Source organism: Perca fluviatilis, chromosome 18 (genome assembly GCF_010015445.1).
Source record: "Perca fluviatilis chromosome 18, GENO_Pfluv_1.0, whole genome shotgun sequence".
In the NCBI taxonomy this organism is placed as follows: domain Eukaryota; kingdom Metazoa; phylum Chordata; class Actinopteri; order Perciformes; family Percidae; genus Perca; species Perca fluviatilis.
In genome coordinates this window covers 25694323-25717698 of record NC_053129.1, presented here as the reverse complement: position 1 = coordinate 25717698, position 23376 = coordinate 25694323, and the positions used below count along the sequence as shown (strand labels likewise).

Genomic DNA, 23376 nt, shown 5'->3' with positions numbered 1-23376 from the left:
AATGGATGCAGTTCTGGCTGTATGAAAACCCCCAAACTACTGCAAATAAAGGCAAAAGTATTTGGGAAATTCACTCCTGCAGTACCATGTAATTCCATAGACCCTGTTCAATTACTAAAATTAATTTAAATGAACAATAATTGCCAATGGTAACATTTGAAACAACAATACTGTTTCACAAGTTAGTTTTGGTTCATTTGGTCTTTGATGAGCAAACGGTTGTCCTCAACTATTTTCAGACTTACTTAAAAAAAAAGAGCAATCATTCTCTGAACACACTTTTAAATTGCTCATACCACAAATGATTTGCAGTAAAAGCATCTACGAACAAATGTCAAGGACAACAGAATAATGTCCATGACTTTTTTTTCCCATTATGGTGCTTGATGCTAAGATAGCAAAGATGCAGGTGACCTGGCAGCATTATAAAACAAATCAACACAATATCTTTATCATCGTCATCATTAAAATGCTTCCCAGTGAACCCTATATGAATTATAAACATTTTAACCAGTGTGGTAAACTAAGACTTCTAGATTACCCATAAGCCCATATTGGAATGGCACTGCATCTCCGGCTGAAGAACCAAAGACGTATTGCCTTATTTTTTATCATCCTTTTTTCATCCTCATTCAGTATTCAGGGGAGTAAATGGGGGAAGATAGCTTCTGTGTGTAACATAATGAATATGAATGAGGCAAGAGTCACAAGTCAACACAGATCAATGAATGTGACACGTAATGAAAATATATTATGCACAAGGTAGTTGTTTTTCAATTGTCTTTGTTGTCCTGTGGTTGTTCATGTTTACATGGATTTATGCATGCCAAGCTCATGTTCTGCTGGTGTTGCTGCAGTGTCCAGAGGAGTAACTGCTACATGGTGTGTGGAGCGGACGCAGTCGGCCCGTCTTCCTCCAGCCGCTCCAACTCTGACCTGGAGATCGGCTGTCTGATCGACCTGGCCACTGGCCTGGTGTCTTTCACTGCCAACGGCAAGGAGCTGTCCGCAACATATCAGGTAAATAAGGATAATAGCCCAGTTAGTGGGTTGTGGAGCACTAACGCACAAGAACACTCTGCCTCATAAACTTCAGTATGTGCGGTCATTATTTCTCTCTCCTGTGGTAAATATACAGTATTTCTCCTCTGTATTCCTGAGAGTCGGCATATCTTTTTTATTGTCTAATCCATCTGGAGAAAAGCAGTCAAGTGTTGTTGAAGTCTTTGGGAGGATGGCACTAAGACATGTTTGTATTGCCAGCACGCACTCAGAATACCCTCCTTCAGATAACAAACTAATTTGCACTGCTGTAAATTAGACCTGCAGAAAGGCAGTTAGGAAATTGCACAGTTGAATTCTCATCTGTTTTTAAGACCAGAGTCTTAACAAAGACCGACATCTGCTTGGTAATCCTCATCTTGCCTCGTTGATCTTAGGTTTTAACGCATTATGTTGAATACCTGACTAGACCACAAAATTATGCCTTGGGAAGCTTCTATCACCCAAGTTATGTTCTCCTCCTTGTGCCTATCATTTTCTCCCTATTTAGTCGTGAATCAGCTTCTTTTTTTTTAAAGGAGGGATTCTTCTGGGGGATTCAAGAGGCTTTTGACTTGATGAAAAGCTTCTTGTCCTGTTATGGCTTCAGTTTTTTCTTTCTCTTTGTATTCATCTTTTGTCTCGGATGGCTGTCATCAGTACACCAACTGATACTCATTGAGCTTGAATTTAAAACACCAGCTAATCCATGGGCCTTAGAGGTTAAAATCCTTCTGACATTTGTTGAAATTGCCACCAGAACTGACACTACAAAAGAGCAGAATGCTCATCATAAGATCTGCATCGAGGTGAAATAAGAACTTAGATTCCATTAAGGGGTTAGTTCAGGGCAGACCTGCCTTTTCTTTCAGTTTGGTGCATGATTAAATCATATGAATCTGAAAGATTAAATCTATGGTGTTGATGACTGAGCTTTGTTTTGTTTGTTTTGTTTCAGGTGGAGCCAAATACCAAGCTGTTCCCAGCTGTGTTTGTACTCCCCACCAGTGCAAACCTTTTCCAGTTTGAATTTGTGAAGATCAAGGTTTGTCTCTTTTCAAATCTAACAATATGCAGTGCTTGGACACGATATGGAGTGTAGCAGTGAAATAGAAAGTTTTAAATATGTTTAATCTTCCTCATTTACTAGTACTATAGTACACCTAACCTCAATTACAGTAATGAATAGATCACCATAATACAATATGAAGATCAATTTTACACGGGTCTTCTTTAATGTTTGATGTCCTATCCTCAAATAATTGCAAACTGCTAAACCGACCCAAGTTGTAACTGTAATAATGTGACCAATATTGGACGTTTTTGCTGTCATTAAGTATTTAGCTCTGTCAGCACATCAAGTAGTAGCAGTTAGAACTAAACTATGATAAAGAAATACACACATATATATATATATATATATATATATATATATATATATATATATATATATATATATATATATATATATATATATAATATACACACACACACTATTTGGTATGATGTAAGGATAATAATTCTAGATGAAATATTAATTAAGTTTGCTAAAGGATCCATCAGGGTCTCCATCGAACCTCCACAGATTTAAATCGCTTTTGAAGTGTTTTTAAAAAATATATATTTATTCCAGGTTGTGTGATAAATTATTAAAACCAAAACCACTTCCATTAGTTAAGAATGTTTTCCTTTTTGAATATTATCTTTCATATTATTTCCGTCTTCTGCCTCTGCTCCCAGGATGCGATGCCGCTCTCGTCTGCCATATTTAAGAGTGAGCACAGGAACCCAGTGCCGCAGTGCCCGCCACGTCTGGATGTGCAGACCATCGTGTCCGTGCTGTGGAGCCGGATGCCAAACACCTTCCTCAATGTGGAGACTGCTCGGGTCAGCGAGAGGCACGGCTGGGTGGTCCAGTGTCTGGAACCACTTCAGATGATAGCCGTACATATACCTGAGGAGAACAGGTGTGCAACAAGGATGTGATGTAGGCTTAGAACATATACTGTAAACACCTTTACCTGCTGTGCATGACTGGTCCAGTCCTACAGCACAATGTTATGTTCAATTTTATTGATAGTATCAAATCATAACAAGTGTTATCTCAAGACACTTTATAGATAGAGTAGGTCTAGACCACACTCTATAATTGACAAAGACCCAATAGTTCCTTTAATTCCCAACAATTCCAGTAAAAGATGTTGTGTTTGCATCATCTAGAAAAAAGGAATTGGCCATAAGAGAGCCATGCCAGGTGCTTTGTTTTTTGTGTTAGGACATTGCATGTGCATTACTAATGAAAACCAAGTCTTTTAATAACATGATGTAACACTATAGATGATTGATAGTCTCTGCCTCACACAAATGGCATTGTGTTGTTAATGTTAAGACCACATTTCCCATAAACCCTCGCTTTCAGTTGCAAATGTGAAATCTGACCTACGTCACGCAAAACACTGCGTTTTGAGCTTTTTCATTCATCTGGTCTGGTTGTATGCCGTCGGTTCCCTGTTGTCTCAAAGCTAATGTGGTAATGATTTGCCGATTAAATTGGGTTCAATGCTAAAAGTTGAAAGAATTCAACCTTGGTCTGTTTGATGAGTAGGTACAGTTAGAAACACTTGGCCCAGCATTTGAGGAGTTTGTATGTTCATCTTAGGAGTGATTGTTATGGATGAAATCTTTTATCATTAAATAGTAACTTTTATGAAAAAGAACATAGACCTTCAGTCAAGATTGTTTTGTCAACTATCTTTGGATAAATAAGCAAATGGGAATGTCTGCTTTGGTGAATTTAATACCTGACAGATCAAGAAACTCACATCATCGCAAATATCATACTTAATTCCAATAATCGCCACAATGACCTAATACACCAAGAAACATTAGAAGGGGTAGTTACCATGGTCTGCAGTGGATATTTAACCTCACAGCATATATCGTCATATCGCCTGGTTCCTTTGGTAAAAACAATGGTCATCGTGTGGCCAGGATGCCAGGTTAGCTCCGTTGGTAGAGCGGGCGCACATGTAGAGGTTTATACCTCGACGCAGAAGGTCCAGGGTTCGAGTCCGACCTGTGGTGGTTTCCTGCACGTCTTCCCCCTCTCTCTCTCCCCCCTTTCAAAAACAATGGTTGTCTAGTTTTCCACCTACAGTACTGTATAAACTGCTGCAGTGTAAATGGTTCTCCATCACCACATTTATTTCCTGCTTTCTTCCAGGTGTTTGGACATCCTGGAGTTATCGGAGCATGAAGACCTGAGAAAGTTCCACTACCACACGCTGAAGCTGTACTGTGCCCTGTGTGCCCTGGGAAACACCCGAGTTGCTCACGCCCTCTGCAGCCACTTGGACCAATCCCAGCTCCTCTACACCATTGACAACCAGTACCTCTCTGGCATGCTGAGAGAGGGCTTCTACAATGTCCTTATCAGGTGTGGTATTTGCAGTTTAAATTGAACATAATCAGATTTGATTTTGTTTTGTTTTGGATTGATTTTTTTATCTTTACTTCCCTGCAATTTGGGAAATTGGCTTTTTATTTAAGAAATGTAAGAGTAAAAATTGTAGTGGGAAATATAATAAATGCTGCTGTCAATGATACAAAATGAAAGTCTACACTGACATAGACACGTAATCCTTCATCCTAGACTACGTATATGCCTGTCCTTTTAATATTCTAAATATCCTAAACTTTTGCACATCCCTCACAATTTTGCACATCTTGCACTAATCCATAAAGCCTCTTTTTTTCTTTCTTAAAGGTCCCATGGCATGAAAATATCACTTTATGAGGTTTTTTAACATTAATATGCGTTCCCCCAGCCTGTCTGTGGTCCCCCAGTGGCTAGAAATGGTGATAGGTGTAAACCGAGCCCTGGGTATCCTGCTCTGCCTTTGAGAAAATGAAAGCTCAGATGGGCCGATCTGGAGGGTTACCTTACCTTTCTCTGCTTTGCCCACCCAGAGAATTTGGCCCACCCATCAGAGAGAGACATCATGGCTTTCAAACGAGCAAAGTGGTAGTTGGTCAAGGCCACACCCACCCTCCACCTTGCCCCCCCCCCCTCTCTCCTCCTCAATAGCTACAGACACACAAATGGCACATACTAATGAAAGCTCATTGTGGGACTGGCTCTAGTGGCTGTAATTCTGCACCAAGGCTGAATTTCGGGAAAGAGACTTCAGATACAGTATTAGGGGACCACTAAGGTCTATATAAAAGCATCCAAAGAGCACCATGTCATGGGACCTTTAATGTTTAACAGTTATATGTACTTATTTGTTTCTGTATTTATTGTTTGTTAATTTCATAGTAATGTTTAATATGATAATGTAACCAAGGCGGATTACTTTGGCAATAAAATCCTTTCTGATTCTGAAGTGTTGAAATTTAACAACCTTAACTTTCATGCACAAAAAAAAGTAAAACAATATTTTTACTCATCAGATAATCTAATTATGAACAACGTGATGTGTGACAAGTGCACACAGTAAATTTATCATAATCTTGCCTCGGTGTAATCCAGTGTAATTGGGTCTCTCTTCTTCACATTATGTCAATACATTCTCAACCACAGACACACATAATTGAATTTTACATTTGAATTTCACCCGCTACATTCAAGACATCATCCTTACCTCCATTACTGAAAATGAGTGTTTAAGTGGAGGGTGTTAACATCCCTCTGGGTGGGGAGTTTTGTCCTAAACCTGTGATTATGGTCCACAATGCGTTTGAGAGCTCAGCATCTCAGAATCTAGTCAGGTAATTACTGACTCACTGGTATCGATCAACAACCCTGTCGACTTCCATAAATATATTATGGTAATTTTGTGCTGTGGGGATAAACAAATCTTACCAATTGCACATTTATACCACTTAGGGAAAGATATTTTTAAACCTAGACTGAGCATACTTAATGATATATAATATATAATGACCAATGCCTCCAGATGTGCGTGATGATTGAACTGATGTTCTTCTCGTTGCCAGCATCCATCTCGAGACTGCAAAGGAGGCTCGTCTGATGATGAACAGCGAGTTCATCATCCCTGTGACGGATGAGACTCGCTCCATCAAGCTGTTCCCTGATGAGTCCAAGCGGCACTCGCTGCCTGGCGTGGGCCTGAGCACCTCCCTCAAACCTCGGGTCAACTTCTCCGCCGTCGGCATCATCAACACAAAGCGCCAGCAGTTCCTCTACAGCCCCCAGATTCCTCTGGGCATTCTGAAAGAGAAAGCCATCAGCATGCTCACTGAGGCCGTGCAAGGCGGAGGAACACACATCCGAGACCCGGTAGGCGGTAGCGTGGAGTACCAGTTCGTTCCCATCCTGAAGCTGATTGGAACGCTCTTAATAATGGGAGTCCTAACCAGTGACGAGGTGAGACTGATTCTCCTCCTGATTGACCCCAACGTGTTCGGAGAGGCCAAGGAGGGTCAGGAAGCCAAGGGGGATGAGGTGGCCGTGGTCGGGGAGAAGGAGGAAGTGAGCAAGAACGAGGAGAAGGCTGTGGAGGCGGGAGAGGAGGAGACAAAGGAGAGTAAACCACAAGTTAAAGGTCTGCTGGAGAAGTCGCTGCCCGAGTCTGTCAAGCGCCAGGTAATGAAAATTATCATAAAAACATCAACACCCATTTTAGCAATTAAATGTGAGATTGGAAAATGCTTGCATAAAATTAAGTCCATCAATAATATTCCTAGGTTTTAATGAAATTTAAATTTTCCCCATCATATTTTCCTTCCATCCGATTCAGTACACTGATTCCTCATGTGTCAGCAATTCAGAGCGTTCATGATTTATCTCTCAATGAGAAGTGAGTGCCTGAGTGCAAAGCAAGGCTGTGGTTGAATACTAATGTTGCTATCAATGACAGAAAAGCCACTACGCTGTACACATTCAAACTTAAACACAGTTTTGATCTTTGTATTATGGAGATGGAGGCAGATAATCTCTTGGAAATGGCAATAATATGTGCGGTTTCTCTCTCTTTAGCATACAGAAAAACAAATCAGTTGATAAGAAAATGATCTTATTCAGAACTACATCAAACAATACAGACACAGAGAGAAAGATCAACTTTTACTTCTTAATGTACTGGTAAGTTGCCATTCTTGCTGAATTAGTGTCTTTTTTTTCAGATGTGTGAGCTGCTGCACTACTTCTGCGACTGTGAGCTGAAGCACCGTATCGAGGCCATCGTCTCCTTCTCCGACAGCTTCGTGTCCAAGCTGCAGTTCAACCAGAAGTTCCGCTACGATGAGCTGATGCTGGCGTTTAACATGTCCGCCGCCGTCACTGCCAAGAAGACTAAAGAGTTTCGTTCACCCCCACATGAGCAGGTACAATATTGTAATAGACCAACCAGGATGTATATAATGAAAAACTGTTTACATCCTGTCTGAGATGTAATTTAAGTTCAAGGTGGTTTGAAGTATTAAATAGGAACAAATCCCCAGAATGATCACTCGAGCCTTCAGGTGAAAAAAAATCAATGACATTGAGGCACAGGCTCAGGGTTTTGTAGTTCTCTGAGTGCCTTTTATTTTCATGTTGTCCCTTAACTTTATTTTCAGCTGGTATTTCCAAAGGGTAAATTGGGCCATATGTGAGGCTACATTATAAAATCGAGGCTAAAAGGCTGACATTTAAGAGAAGAAAATAGTTATTAGTCCCAAAAGGGTGACTTTGCATTATACTGTTTTCAAGTGTACCGGTCAGGATACCTGTAGAAACGGCATCAATCCACTAGTTTATAGGTGCAAGGTTTTTTAACCCCAGGTTAAAAAACAACAACAATATTAATAGAATATTAAAGCACAAACCATGAGGCCATAGATGCTGCTAGGAAACCTAAAACCTAACTAACCTAAATCAAATCAGCCTATGCTATCTGAACCTTTAAGACCAAAAATAGTCGCATCTTTTAAGGGTTTATTTGCTCTTACAACAGATGTTGAAGCAATCTGCCTTTTTCGCTTTTGAGTGGTCAGACTCAGGTTTCGTTGTGCGATGCCATCAGGGCAATGGTCAGTCTAGGGGCCTATGGACCAATGTAACCCTTATCGTTTATTTAGTTCCACATTAGCTGTTACTCTGGTTACAGCTACTCTTCATAATGTCCATATTTGGGATTAAATTGCAATGACTTTTTTATTAAATTACCATTATGTGCCTATATATTGGACTCCCTCTACTATTATGTCATGTGTATGCACCGTAAATACTAAGCATCAGGGAATGCATGAACCAACTTGCATTCATGTTATCATTTAACTGTTGGATGATCGAAAAACTTAATTTACAAAATCAATGGATTCTCCTTTTCTTGCTTTTTTATGTTTTCAAATATAAGAAGCACAAATAGAAGCAGTTGAAATACTGTATATGTGCCGGTGATTAAGACTTTGCTCATTAGTGGCGTACTATAACCCAAACTAAACCGTATTCATGGATCTCAGTTGTGCTCTCCCTTACACCACATGCTTTCAGTGTTTTTCAAACTATTGTGCAGTAACTGCGTCAGCACACTGAAGTGCCAGGGGCTCAGATCTTTGTAGCTAATGAGTAGGCCCAATTTAACATCCATATCTCTTTCAGTGTGCCTCAGAGCCAGAGTCGAGAGGAAGAGAGGGCTACAACATTATTAATTCTTCCCAGTAGCTAGAACATCCCGGCCGTTTATTTTCTGTATGTGTTCAGATCACTTGCTTTTGTGCCGAGTAGAGTTCTTCCATACAACACAGCAGTGTCTTAAAGAGCCAGCCAAAAGTTTAGATCTGCACGGGCTGCAAAGCTTTCATGTTCAAACTATTTAATTGCACTTCCTCTGAGCTGCACAACCTTGCAGATAAGCACATGCCTACAGCTATACTCTGATCCCGGAAGAATAAGTACTGTAGTGGTCGGCAGCAGGTGTATACTGTGGGCAACATTCTCCAAGATTGCTGTATGTTCCTCCCATGGTTTATTAAAAAGTCCTGCCAGAAATAGACATCAGATAAGCCTAAACTGGACTCTGCATTTGCTTAGCCCAAGAAAGCATATCATGTATATTTAGGCTTGTTAGCTTGTGAAATACAGCAAACACAGCAGATGTCTAGCTATTTGGAATAATGTATCATTAAAGCTATTTCTAAGTCATGTCATTAACGTAAAAAACGGTTTTAATTTGTACTTGTCACAAGACTTGATGTAAAATTCTTCAGACTATTTCTCTCTGCACTGATCAAGAAGATTCTGTCTGAACAGCCCATGTGAGCAGTCACTGCAGGAGACTACACAAGTTTCTGCAGTTGAGTTATGACTCAGAATAATAATGGTGCTATCCTCCCTGGATGCCATCCTCCTTTTATGCATTCTTTCACACGCTCTTGTGTGCTTGTTTGCTTATTTCTTCCTCCTTTTCCTGTACTTCGTGATTTGTAAAACTGTTTTTCATATTCCCTTACCTTCTCTCTGCTTCTAACCTTGTTGTCTGTTTCCTGCAGATCAACATCCTGTTGAATTTCAGTGCAGGGGAGGACTGCCCCTGCCCCGAGGAGATCCAGGAGGAACTCAACTCCTTCCATGAAGAATTGCGACTGCACTGTGGTAGAGTCCAACTGCTCCCTCAATTCTTTTACAAATATTGTTGTTTTTAGTTCGTATATATTAATTCTCAGTAGAGATATCCTCTCACACAAACAGATTCTTCTTTATCTTTGACGTAAAAAAAAATAGCAATGGTTTTTGGGGTGTGATAAACACTCGTCATGTGCCTGGTGTGAAATGGAGGCTACCAGTCTCTTTGACCTGACCTGTTATCAGAAATATTAAAACACCAACATACTGGTGTCTTAACATACTACACTTAAACCCTTTGACATAGTTGAACTTGAAGGCCAGTGCAACTAACTTTGTGCACATTTAAGCACTTGATACAAAATGTTGAATTTCTGAGTGTCTGACAGAAATTAGTTTTCCCTTGCAGGAATTCCCGTGGAGGAGGAAGAGGAAGAGCAGGACACTTCTATAAAAGGCCGTCTCCTCGCTTTACTCTACAAGATCAAAGGTCCGCCTCAGAAAACAGAGGAGGAACCCACAGAGAAGGAACAGGCAGCTCCCAGTAAGTAACTCTGAACACCAAAGAGGAAAATGGCCTTGAAAGTGTACTTATTGGCTGTATAAGTGTCTGAATACCTCCATAGCTCAATATTTAATATGTAAGATATTAAGATGCACTTTTAGTTCACAATAAATGCTAACAGAATAATAAAAAATAAAATGTGCAGACAGACTAACCTTTAAGTATAAGGTGATTTCAAAAATGGCAAACTGTTGACAAAAGGCATTATACAAATGTAAAGTTTCATTACTGGTATAACATTTAATGGTGAATATCCCTACAAACTCAAATTTGTAAACTCTTTTCAACTGACATCATTGGATACATTCTTATGTCAAACAATGATGCAGATAGTAGTGGGAGACTAACTTTTAGCAATTTAACGTACATCTTGGTGCTACACAATTTGCACAGGATTTCAGTGTTGTTGCCATATCAATATCTATTCAATATCTTTGGTGGAAAGTAAATAAGCCATAACAATTAAAACTATTTCTTTGGTATGCCACATTTGTTATTAAACATCAAATTTGTATTGAAAAACCTTGAACCAGGTACAGATTTATCCATCATAAATGATACACAACATAAGACACTGCCCAGCTACTAGTTTGGCAAGCCCTTTGCTTCACTCTGGGGTCAGTGGTTTCATTATTCTTTTCTGCTGCCCTTTGCTGAAAGCATGGTTATGTTCAAATAATAGACTAATGGACAACCACAGCAAGAGTCTCTGCTATAAATTTTAATGCTTTACTCCAGCCTTCCACACCTAGCATGCATTATTGAAAAGCTTCATAAGTGGACAGATGATGTGATTCAAGATGATCCTGATAGACCTCATATTAAGATCATATTAGTGGAAGTAGGTGTATTAGTGGAAGTAGGTGTATTACTGTAAGTGATGGGTGGGAAACAAGCTGTTTCACTTTAAGTCTATCATACAATTTTTTTTTAACCTGTAAATGTTATATCAATGTCTTATCTGTACATTTAGTACTATGCATCCTAGTGAATAATCTGAATAACGCCAAAATCAATCAAACCACTTTATGAAGGCTTTGAAACTAAAATCATTACTGCAAGTTCATCATCATCAAAAGACCCATCATATTCTCAATTCGATTCACCAAATAGAGCTTTCTTGGCTGTGGGAGAACAATGTGGCATGCTCATTTTTGTAAAGATCAGTGCATTACACTAATATAACTAATAAAAAGCTAATTTAATTCTTTAACACATCCTCAAAATCAAATCTGCTGTTCATTGTCAGGGCTCTATATTTTGCCTGCTGATGACAGCTGAGTCTTTGTACTTATAGGGCCCTATTTTAATGATCTGAAACGCAAGTGTGAAACGCAAGTAGCTTTGTGGGTGGATCTCGGGCGCTGTTGCTATTATACCGGCGGGATGAATGAGTCTTGCGCCCGACGCAAATCTAAAATGGGTTGGTCTGAAGCAGCTAGGTGTGGTTTGGGCGTAACGTGAAAATAACCAATCAGAGCGTCATCTCACATTCCCTTTAAGAGCAGGCGTATTGTTCCGTGGCGGATTGCTATTATGACGGCGGATTTTCCTGGCGCACGCCAGCGGGAACTGTCCGGGATGCGGCAAAGTAATAAATGCCCGTCTTGGCTGGGTGGCGATGTTGCTGCGGCCTTTCGGGCGCGTCTCCTCAAGTCTGGAGAGGATTGCTGCAGCCATGGAGCGTACCTCCAAACGCACCACCTGCACCTGTTGTGCCCCTTCCTCCTCCCCCCACTCCATCTCCGTCCACCCGCTCCATCAGGAGCGCATCGCGCATTACTCCCGGTCCAGATTCCGCCGGAGTGTCCAATCCCGCCGTAGTTCAACATCACGTCTCCTTAAGTCCTCTAATATTTCCTCATTTATGTCATCAACACATCCATGATTCATGGAAATGTGTAAAACACAACAAGCCACAAAGAATGCTGCGACTTTTTGAGGACTGTACTGTAAAGTGCCTCCTGACCTATCCAAACACATGAAGCGCATTTTCAGTAATATTTTTCTTTGTAATTATGTATGGTTTTCAAAAATGATAACTGCTGTAGATGAGAGAAGTGTATGCGCGTTGTGCACACGCTACATTATGGCCAAGCATGCGCCCCTAAAATAGCATCTGAATAACGCGCTACTGACTTTAGACTAGCGCCACTGACTTTAGACCAGGTTTTTCCTGGTCAGTGGTGGAATTGTTTTCTGAAACTGCAGAATAGGACCAAGTAACGTTTGCGCCGGAACACGCCTCCTCTTTTCGCTGAACCGCCCCCGGGATCGCAAATACATTCCCTAATTTACCGACGTGCGTCTGTGGAGGGAAAAGTCCGCTGTGCGTCGGGTGCAAAATAGGAATGATACATGCGTCGGTGTACAAAGGCAATTGCGCTGAGTGCAAGATAGGGCCCATAGTCTTTTAAGGACTGTGTTGCTTATGTGCTCCACATAAATACCAGATGTTAGAACTTGATGGTAAATTATCCTTTTATTCACTCCTACATCACTCTACATCTGCTTTAAATGGACTGACTACATCTTGACGGGACTCATAGTACTACAGGATTCTTTTGTCAGTGGTTAACTTCAGCCTTGCTGGGTAAGGTAGACACTGCGCCTATATAGTTGTGCTACATTATATGTGTTTAGAAAAATGAATAGAAGCAAATGACAGGTTTCATATTTTGTTAAAGCTACAAATTAATAGTACGGCCAACTTTGTGTTTGGTCTGTGCTGAAAACCTGGAGCAGGCTATGAAACGCTTTTAAAAATAGCACCATATTGACTGTGTGGTCATTTGCAGAATAGCTTGCAGACAGGGTAGTTTTTTTTGTTAGTGATGACTCCCATGTGAGCCACTGTTTGAGACGATGCAGAGCAGATGTGAATCTGCGAGACGTTCACCTTCAGGGCAGCTGGCCCCCTACCCTTCTCTCTCTCTCTCTCTCTTTGTATCTGTCTCGTCTCTCATTAGGATTCTGCTCGAATCTGACCCTTCGTTTGCCACAGATGTTGGGCTGTTTGACATAAACACTTAAAGTTCAGCGATAGCTTTGGAATAACAATGTTATCATTTGGAGAGGTGCGGCATTTAGCTACAGCTCTTCATTTATCACTACAGTTCACTGAGTTCCTCTGTAGATGTATTCAGTTTTATTGTTGCTTGTCTGTGATATTAAAGTTTGATGAGACCTTAAAACAAAGTTTCAAAGGATCACACAAAAAACTCTGAAATGTTCATCTGTCTCTATTTATCTATTTTGTGCTCTACTATAAATGCGTGAGGTAGAGACATGTTATTCCATATTTATTTTTTTATAAAAAAAAAAACTTTTTAAAGGGTGCCTGGGGAACCGAGGACACAGCTGTTTCTCAACAGTCCTTGGAAACCGTCAGACAGTTTCTTCCAAGGAGTCAAGTTTTAAAGGAAAAGTAAATTATTCCCTAACCGTTTATAAGTCAGCTTACTGCAAGAAGAAAAAGGTTGAGTATAGTAGTAGCTTCTTTAGCTGCATTTTGCTTTAAAATATCATTATTATTATTTCATAGTGACAGATCACACATACCTAACTGCATTCCCAGACTGCCAAGCCAGTCATATAATACTTTAAAGTTGTTAATGTAATAATCACAGTGCTGCTGACAGCCAAGGAGCTGCCCTGAGGCTTCTGATAAAATGATATGTTTGATCATGAGTAGCAAAAACCTGTATGATAATTTAAACTGAATAATACATTTTTCCTACCAGGAATCAACTTAAATACCGTGAAGCATTGTTGGAAGGTTTAAAATGGCATTCCTGATGCAGCACATGGTTGGACCTGGAGCAGATGTTGCAGTATAAACTAGCCTCAGCATTTTGTTTCCATACACATCAATAATGTTTTTTTTCTGGTTGCTGGACTTTTAAATTCTAATAAACCAGCTAGTGTGATGTTGAAGAGGCTATTGTTCCACACAGTAATTTCTTTTCCAATTTTTATAGTCCTCTAAAATTGTGTTTTCCTTTTAATATATTTGTGTGTGTATAAGTGTGCATCTGTGTGTTACCTTGATTCATACATAGGACAAAATAACACAGCTACAGAACCTTGACTTATCTACAGTGAGCATAAACACTCTTGTAAATCTGGCACATTTTTGCACAGCACGTTATTGTAGACATTTTATATAAGACACAAAGAAAAATTGACTAGAGTTGTTGACATTTGGCACTTGTTTTGACCCCCTACAATGCTCCGATGAGTTCTAGTTTGTTAACAATGTCAGGACGATGCTTTTTATTGCTGCTGCTTTTTTTTGCATGTAAGTTGTTTTAAAGCCGATTTTAAACAACTTTCCATGTCAGTGTTTCCAAATGACATCGAATGGGTAGAATTAGATTAGTGGTGGTCAAGTCATACCACCACTAAACCATTGCCTCTGATAGGAAAGCTGCACTAGCTTTATTACCTCTGTAGAATTATTCACTGTTTGTATATTGAATTCCCACTTCTCCAGCCAACCTGAAGGAGCTAATCTCCCAGACCATAACCAGCTGGGCTCAGGAGTCTCATATCCAGGACCCAGAGCTGGTCAGAGTGATGTTCAGCCTGCTAAGGAGGCAGTATGATGGCATCGGGGAGCTTCTCCGGGCCATGAAGAAATCCTACACCATCAGTGCTGCGTCTGTGCAGGATGCCATCAACCTGTTGGTATCGCTAGGTCAAATCAGGTCACTTCTGTCAGTACGCATGGGCAAAGAGGAGGAGAAATTGATGATTGATGGACTCGGGTAAGAAAATGTGTAGCAATAAATGCAGTGACTTCTATCAAGTTTGTTTTAATACTATGTCAATTGTAATGTAAAAATATGATGATTGATAAAAGTTTGTTACTAAATGTTCTTCATTGCACATCACTTAGATACATTTTCTCAACTGTGCAGTGTTTCCAATGTGCTGTATATTACCTCAAAAATTTGGGATGTACGATATATCATGAACTTCACAAACCACTTTCTTGTGTTCACAGCGACATCATGAACAACAAGGTTTTCTACCAGCATCCCAACTTAATGAGAGTGCTGGGCATGCACGAGACCGTCATGGAGGTCATGGTCAACGTGCTGGGAGGAGACAAGTCACAGGTACGAAAGCGTTAACTACATTCTGTATTAGCTGTGGTCAGTACACCCCAGTGCTGTCAAGTTGTTATAAAGTAAAATAGTTGACAAACAATCTCAGTTTAGTATCCACTTAAACGATTGTTCTGGAGCTTTTGACATTCCTCATCAGCAGACTGAGTTTGCTCGGTTGCCATGGAAGTGTTGATGTTTAAACTTTTTAGGATTCTGAGCACCTGTACGACTTCCCATCCATGCGGACTTAAAAGTTCAAGTAAATAAGTAAATAGTAATTTAAACAGAATTTAACCCTTGCAAGGGTCAGCTTGTTGGCCTTTTCTTTAATCCCCCCCAAATTTGCTGGAATTTTAAGAGTTATAAAAATGTATTTACCTCTTTTTGTAACATATTAAGGATCCAGGGAACCTTTGTAAGAACTTAGTAACGTAAAGGTTAAAGTTTTTCACATCTTAGAGTGCTATGGAGCAGTGGGTCCACGTTTTGTTTCTCGTGCATTCATTCACTTGTGTTCGCCTGTGGGTGAAATGATACTGAATGTTTCTGATTTAGATCCGTAGTTTTGCACCTGCGACTATTTAATTGAAAAGCCTTTACAGAGGCTAACCTTTTAAGCTTTATAGATTGTATACTGATCTCAGGAAAACAAACTGTATTCTAAGAAGGTGAAGTAAGCCAAGATCAACAACCTAATACTCTGAAAAACCACAAGGGTAATAGAGAGGGCAGAGAAGGGCAAGAGAGGGGTGAAAGGAGAGGCCTCTGAAGCCAGTCCTTTTTGGGCAGTGCTGACAGAAGCTGGAAGAGATGGTTGTGATTTAATGCCAAGTCCAGTGCCAAGCATGAATTAAACCTCAGACAGAAAGACCTCAGGGAGACATTCAGGCCTTCACATTGGACTGTGGCAGTCTCATCACGCAGTCTCAGACATAAATTCCAGACCAGTTTACTGCCACTTGATATGTGCACTTCCCTTACTGTGGCCATAATTAGTGGCATTACCACAGCTTGTAAATGTATAGGGTTTACAATATTTACTCTTACAGTTATGTAACATAATCAAGGTATAATATACAATAAGTTTTCTATTCTTCAACCCAGACCTTCAATAAAATGTGCAGCGTGTTACCACACAGGTACATTAATATGGAGTAACATTTCATAAAGCTTAAACACATGAAAAAGATGATATTGGTTTGGCTTTTAGAAGTAGAAAAATGTTGCAACTTGTCTGATGATGAATGAGATTTTCTGTGCTGTTCATATATGCAGAGTGTAATTTTCCTTCCGCTAGTATCTACAGATTCTTCTGGCAATTTACTTTAATCTCCGGTGTGGACAAAAACTACTTTACTCTTACTACATATATGTGCCTCTTACACTTACATAAGGTGCCTCACTTTATGTCTCTCTGTCCATTCGTCTCTCTCTCTCTCTCTCTCTCTCTCTTTGCCTGATCACGTGTCACAGCTGAGAAGTCAAGACAGCCAAAGTCACCTTAAACCTGGATGTTTTATTTAGAAATTTGTTTTATTTCGTAAAGTGTCCGGCGTTTCCGCGTGCAGTGTGTTTCTGGCATTACCCCTATTTTCCACCACGCGCGCGCGTCTGTGCTGCGTTCCGGAGGCGCTGCGGCCCCCGTGAGCAATTGCGGCCTTTCAAGTCAATGCTTGATATTCAACCACCCGCGTCACGGCGTGTCCCAGAAGCATGCATGAAGTGGCTCTCCACTCCGCTAAAGATACGTGCCAGATCTATTTTTCACGAGAGCCACAGGGCGTTCAGACAGCCTAACCAGAAGTCAAACAGTCAATTTACCAAAATACACCCCCGAATATCGTATGTCTGTCCTCTACAACACCACGGACGACGACGAGATTCATCTTGGATGTGGAAAAACATAATAGACACCACTGATCCTTATTATGAAGACAACGCAGACACGCTAGAAAAGAGAAGGCATGGACTTTAATTACAGGAATACTTGGAGTGGAAGGTAGATACTCGCTTAATAAACACATGATTGTTATTTCAAGTACTTATAGAGACAATAAAATCTGTGAATCGGGCAGGCATGACGCTCCGCTTCTGAGACGCTCCCGGTGTGGCATGGCGCGTAACAGGACGAAACAAAACCGCGGCGCAGCCGGAACGCTGCACAGATGCGCCTGGTGGAAAATCCGGGTTAGATGTACAGGAAACATGTCTCTCAATGAAAAATGGGTTACAAGTACTGTATAATGTTGACCATGTCAACCCCTTCTTTTTGGCTGAAAATGTTAGTAATATTAATATTGATCTTTACTTTTGTTTTTGTTTTTGTTCCCACAGGAGATCACCTTCCCCAAGATGGTGGCCAGCTGTTGTCGTTTCTTGTGCTACTTCTGTCGCATCAGCCGCCAGAACCAGAAAGCCATGTTTGACCACCTGAGCTACCTGCTGGAGAACAGCAGTGTTGGGCTGGGTAAGTACTGGTAGATTCATAAAATGTGACTTGCAGCATTTTCTTCTATTTCTACTTCTGTTATTAAAATATATTATTCTGAGAAAGGAAGACAATAAGAAGGATGAGCAGAAGGTATTAAAGAAAAGGATGTACGATTTTCAGAAGGGGAAGAAGAAATAATAAGAGTATTTACCACACTGTAGGAACTAAAACATTTTCCTTTTTGCTGCTGCAAAAATTATGCAAAATCTTTACTGGAACCAAAAGGTGCCACCTGCTAGAAAGAATTTATAACTAATTGAAGTGCAGACACAAACGTATCGCCCACATTATGCCAGGGTATCAGTTAGAGAATGAAAGGGGCAGAGAAGGAGGCAGCAGATAGAGAAAGAAGAATGGCAGAGAGGGATGGGGGTTATTTAGTCAGGACTGATGAGTCACTGGGCTCCTGCTACTGCTGTAAACTAAAGCTCCTGCCTGTGAAAGAGGAGAGGTTCTCATGATGTGGAGAGGACAGATGAATGCAAACACCGGTTTGCTATGCCTAACATGAAACATTTGATATTTTCTTACTCATAAATCACAAACGTCAATGCAAAGGTGCTGGGAGACATACCTTGTGTTTTCTGTTTCTTTGAGACTTTGCCTGCATTAAGGACATATTTATAATTACATCCAATAACTGGTATATTTTTTGTCTTGCTTGCCTGTGCACAGTTATTTTCAGAGTTGGTGCTCAATGGTAATATAACAATATATGTAGGCAGGGAGTGTTTTTGCACATTGAATCGCAGAGGATTCATTAACATGTAATTAATTATCTGCACAAAATCTGAGTATTTCTGTGACTATTGGGCTACTAAACAATTTACAATATTAATGTTTATTCTAATAGATAGGAGACACAAATGTTTATTACAAGTGACAGAGTTAATCTATGAAAAATTAGCATATTTTTGTAAGGGTTTGTGAAAATGTGCGTTATGTTTGCAACTCGTATTGAGCGTCAAATATTGCTGAAGAAGTATAGTGTAGCATTGAAGTGATAAAGCATTTTCAGTTCATAGTCATGTAAAGTGCTTTTAGTAATAAGGTGTTGTATGTAAATCTGCTGGATTTGCAAGAGTTGGGAATAAGATATTTATTGTTAAAGGCAAACTAAATATTAAGTGTTTGAATATTTATTTATTTTTTAAACTGTTTTTCAAAAATCAGTATGTCATTTCTTAGGATCCTGTTCCACTACCTGCTACTGGACTGCAAGAGAGAGAATAGAGAATATCACAATAACACATGTAGATAGACTGCCCCCTGTCGTTTAGTTTTCTTTGCTATTAACTGTGTGTGTGTGTGTGTGTGTGTGTGTGTGTGTGTGTGTGTGTGTGTGTGTGTGTGTGTGTGTGTGTGTGTGTAGCCTCTGAAGCAATGCGGGGCTCCACTCCGCTGGATGTTGCAGCATCTTCAGTGATGGACAACAACGGCCTGGCTTTGGCCCTTGAGGAGCCTGATTTGGAGAAGGTTTGTTTTTTCATCACACAAAAATGTTTGACTGCAACTGAATGACTGAGGCTGAAATGTACTGAACCATTTTTATTAAGTGCCCCTAGTGGTTTCAGGCTGATTAGATTACCAGCCAGGGTTTCTTATTTTTAGTATGACCTCAAGGCATTCTTTGTTATAGCAAATTAATCGGCCATATAATAGACTTACTTTAGTGTTAAATACTACAGGCACTGTAAAATTGTGAATTTGAATCAAATTAAATGTAACATGCTGAGATGAAAAAAACAATTTACATTTAGTTTTATATTGTGCACTGAAACAACCTTTTAGTCTAAAAGCACATGTACTGGGAGAGTAGGATGATATTAGTCTTGATGGTAATATTAGCCGATTTCTTTGCATTATTAATAGCGGAGAGGATTTCTTAATACATCTCCTGCTGACGATTGGTGAGAGTGAGTCAAACAGAAAGTAAACCTCATGCCATCCACGTTTTCTCGTGAAAAATGAAGTATGATTTTGTGCCATTTGAATAAGCTTGCTCAGCAAATGCTTTCTTTACTACTGACACTGACAGTCAAAATGACAGAGTGTGCTATTATGTTGTAATACCCAGGAGTGAAACAGAATTGTGCATGTTTGTGTGTGTAGGTGGTTACATACCTGGCAGGCTGTGGTCTTCAGAGTTGTGCCATGCTGGTTGCTAAGGGTTACCCCGACCTCGGCTGGAACCCTATAGAGGGAGAGCGCTACCTGTCCTTCCTGAGGTTCGTCGTCTTCTGCAATGGTATGTCAACTCTCATACTGAGCACATGACATAAATACAGTAGACTCTGACCTGTCCTTTTGGGGATAACCTAAATCATTACCTATACATGACTGTCCATTGTCCTGCTGTATTTGTAAACCAGGTGAAAGTGTGGAGGAAAACGCCAACGTGGTGGTGAAGCTGCTGATCAGGCGTCCAGAGTGTTTCGGCCCCGCCCTGAGGGGAGAGGGGGGTCAGGGTCTGCTGGCTGCGATGGAGGAGGCCATTAAGATCTCTGAGGATCCTGCCCTGGACCTGCCCAATACCCCCGCTGTGGTCACTACTGGGTAGGGGTCCACACCAGTTTCTTACATCCTTTTATTCTAGTCAGGGTTGGAAAGCCTGTGAATCAGCATTTAGATCATCATAAAAATCCAGAGTGTCTCTGAAGTAATCATTTGTGATGAAGTCTCCCATTATCTTTTTGGTCATAAATTAGATTAAAGATTTACCAGTATGTTTCTGAGCTTAGCTAAACCAGCATTGTTAGACTGTTAATAGTGCTATATCAGTTTGAAATTGGATATACATTTCATTCACATCACTGGAAATAGATCAAAGTTAATTTATTTGTGTAAGCCTGCACAAAGGAACTGGAAAGAAAAGGAGTCTATTACACTCAGTTTGAATGAGGAGTTGTATCATCTGATTGAATTGCTTTACTAAAAGGTCTTCCTCCAAAATAGGAAATTCATCACCATAGACTTTAATTATTTATCCACTGTGCAACTTACCTTTTATTGAAACAGGTTAGTTGGAACCGCTGGAAGTCCTGCATTCGCATGTTTACTTAAAGTGAAAGAGAGGCATTATAAGCACAATGTACTTATATTTACTTAACGTCTGTTCAAGGTGGAGATTTCAACTCTAATACAAAGCTGGATAGTTCAATGTATAATAATGCATCATATTTTTATTGTGAACTTTGTGAGAAAAATCTGAATCTGAAATGTAACCAGTAACATTTTGTCAGGTAAATGTAGAACAATGTTTTTCTCTAAAGAAGAAGTACACAGTAAGTCAGGAGTATACGGGAGAGTGGCATATTAGGTGCTTTGAGTCTTCTGTGAGTTATTTTGGGTACAGTGGTTCTGGAGAAAGCTGCAAGCAGCAATACAGGAGGCCACGTTTTGAACGGCAATGCACAAGTACATTTAAAAATAATTTTAAATAACAATAAACTGCTGAATTAATAGTATTCTTTCATGGTTTCAGTAAGTCTTGAATAACCAAATCTGAGACATTTTAAAACAACGTTTACATAAAGACATCATACAGAGATACTTGTCTGGTTTGAAGTTTAAGAGAAACGAATATAGCAGCCTTGACATTGATGGGAGCTGTGAGTAAAGCTGTGTAGAAGTTGTTGCTCACATTAGTATGCAAGGGCCGTTACGCACTTGCTGCATTTTAATGGGTACGGTTATTATTGCATGAAGTGAGGAGAGGGATTGGGAAGCTGGCCAAAATCAATATGTGTAACACAGTGGCCTGGAAGGAGATCATGTACTTGTGCCAAAACATTGTTATAAATGCTCACACAATTGCTCATCTATTGCTCTTCTGGTCTCAAACTACCTTGTAGAATGTATGGGTTTTCTTAGTACTAGGGAGGTTTGCAGTATCCCAAAATATGTTGTCACAGTGACAGAGTGTTTGTGTGTTTCAGGTCTGGTGAGGAAGAAGGTGAAATTATTCACATGGGCAACGCCATCATGTCCTTCTACTCAGCTCTTATTGACCTGCTGGGCCGCTGCGCTCCTGAGATGCATGTGAGGAGCTTTTTCTTTATTCACAGACTTCCTTTCATGTTATTAATATATATTAATATCCTATATATATCCCCTGAATGAAATAGGGAGTTGAATATTTCCTATTTGTGTCTATTACAGCTTATCAATGCGGGTAAAGGTGAGGCGCTGCGTATCCGAGCAATCTTGCGCTCTCTGGTTCCCACGACAGACCTGGTGGGAATCATCAGCATCCCCCTCAAAATGCCTGTGCTTAATAAAGGTATGTTGGTCGTGGTGGCTTTTGTTTTCATTTTTTTTTTGCTACATGAAGTCGTGTAAGCAGATGTTGAAAGTTGAATAGCAACAGAAAAAAAATAGTGAACCCAGGTGCAGCAACAAAAACAAACAATGTTAAATTTTAAAATGTAGTGGGGACAAAACCTCTAATGGCAGCTAAAAGTGACACAGAAAAGCTGATGCAAAAAATGTATTCAAGGCTGAAACTAGCCACACTCTGATAAACTAGTCTCACTCTGATTTAAACTGAATATACAAACACAAGCCACAGTATATCAGATTCTAATTAATCTCTGCTACTTGCTGAACTAACCTGCCACACTAATTTACTGCCTAGAAATATTAAAAAATGTGGCTGGTATAATATGTACTGGAAGTCACGGTGCTAGATGAAAGAAACTTAAATAAATTCATATCTCTGCACTTTGAAAATCATCTCCGCTTCATTCAGGAGTAAATATCTATTCATTTCTCTCTGTGTTTCTACTGTGGAGGAAAATTGTCAGCAGCAATCACACCGTTTTTCCTTTTTAATAACTTTCCATAGCTTATCATGCCTAGAATTACTTTTACTATAAATACACGCGTGATGCTACACTGTTTATCTTTTGATCAAATTAAATAGATATAATAAATAAAATGTTTACAAGGCACATTAACCTAGAACTTTTCTCCCCTAAAATGTGTTGAAACTTCAGATGGCACAGTGACAGAACCCGACATGTCAGCCAGTTTCTGTCCGGACCACAAGGCCCCCATGGTGCTCTTCCTGGAACGAGTGTATGGTATCGAGGACCAGAGCTTCCTGCTCCATATGTTGGAGGTCGGCTTCCTGCCTGACCTCCAAGCCTCTGCGTCTCTGGACACGGTGAGTGAGAGAAAACCCAAATAACTTTCAACACATGTCCCCCTCGCCTTTCTTTTTTTTTTAAATTTCATTTCATTTTTTTTTTATTTCATTTTGAACTCACTAGCTACCAAAACATTTTTTTATTTTTTTTAATTTTTGAGCCATTTTAGCCCTTTTATTATGCAGGACAGCTGAAGATGTGAAAGTGGAGAAAGAGAGGGAATGACATGCTGCAAAGGGCCGCAGGTCAGAGTTGAACCTGCACAAAGTAAAAGTTCTCGCTTCTAGCAGGTGTTAATATTAAATATGTCTTCTCTATCTCTATTCCAATTACATTTCTAACTTGAATGGTGTTTTTGTCATCTCGTAATGATACCAGTACTCACAGTTCTGTATACAATCTAAACTACAATCATAGCAAAGCAAACACACACACACACACACACA

General features: G+C 40.0%; 1 protein-coding gene across 8 annotated transcripts in view; it reads left to right on the top strand.

Annotated features, from left to right (window-relative positions):
* Positions 1–23376, top strand: part of ryr3 (ryanodine receptor 3) — a 127704-nt gene that overhangs the window by 60559 nt on the left and 43769 nt on the right. For all 8 annotated transcript variants that reach the window (XM_039781518.1, XM_039781516.1, XM_039781517.1 and 5 more), the window contains 17 exons: positions 858–1020; positions 2000–2086; positions 2782–3008; positions 4265–4477; positions 6040–6649; positions 7189–7389; positions 9538–9640; positions 10020–10154; positions 14671–14944; positions 15184–15298; positions 17624–17756; positions 19153–19256; positions 19893–20028; positions 20153–20336; positions 21719–21821; positions 21942–22062; positions 22778–22947. In XM_039781518.1, coding sequence (XP_039637452.1) covers positions 858–1020; positions 2000–2086; positions 2782–3008; positions 4265–4477; positions 6040–6649; positions 7189–7389; positions 9538–9640; positions 10020–10154; positions 14671–14944; positions 15184–15298; positions 17624–17756; positions 19153–19256; positions 19893–20028; positions 20153–20336; positions 21719–21821; positions 21942–22062; positions 22778–22947 — 3079 coding nt within the window. The remainder of the gene's footprint in view (positions 1–857; positions 1021–1999; positions 2087–2781; positions 3009–4264; positions 4478–6039; positions 6650–7188; positions 7390–9537; positions 9641–10019; positions 10155–14670; positions 14945–15183; positions 15299–17623; positions 17757–19152; positions 19257–19892; positions 20029–20152; positions 20337–21718; positions 21822–21941; positions 22063–22777; positions 22948–23376) is intronic.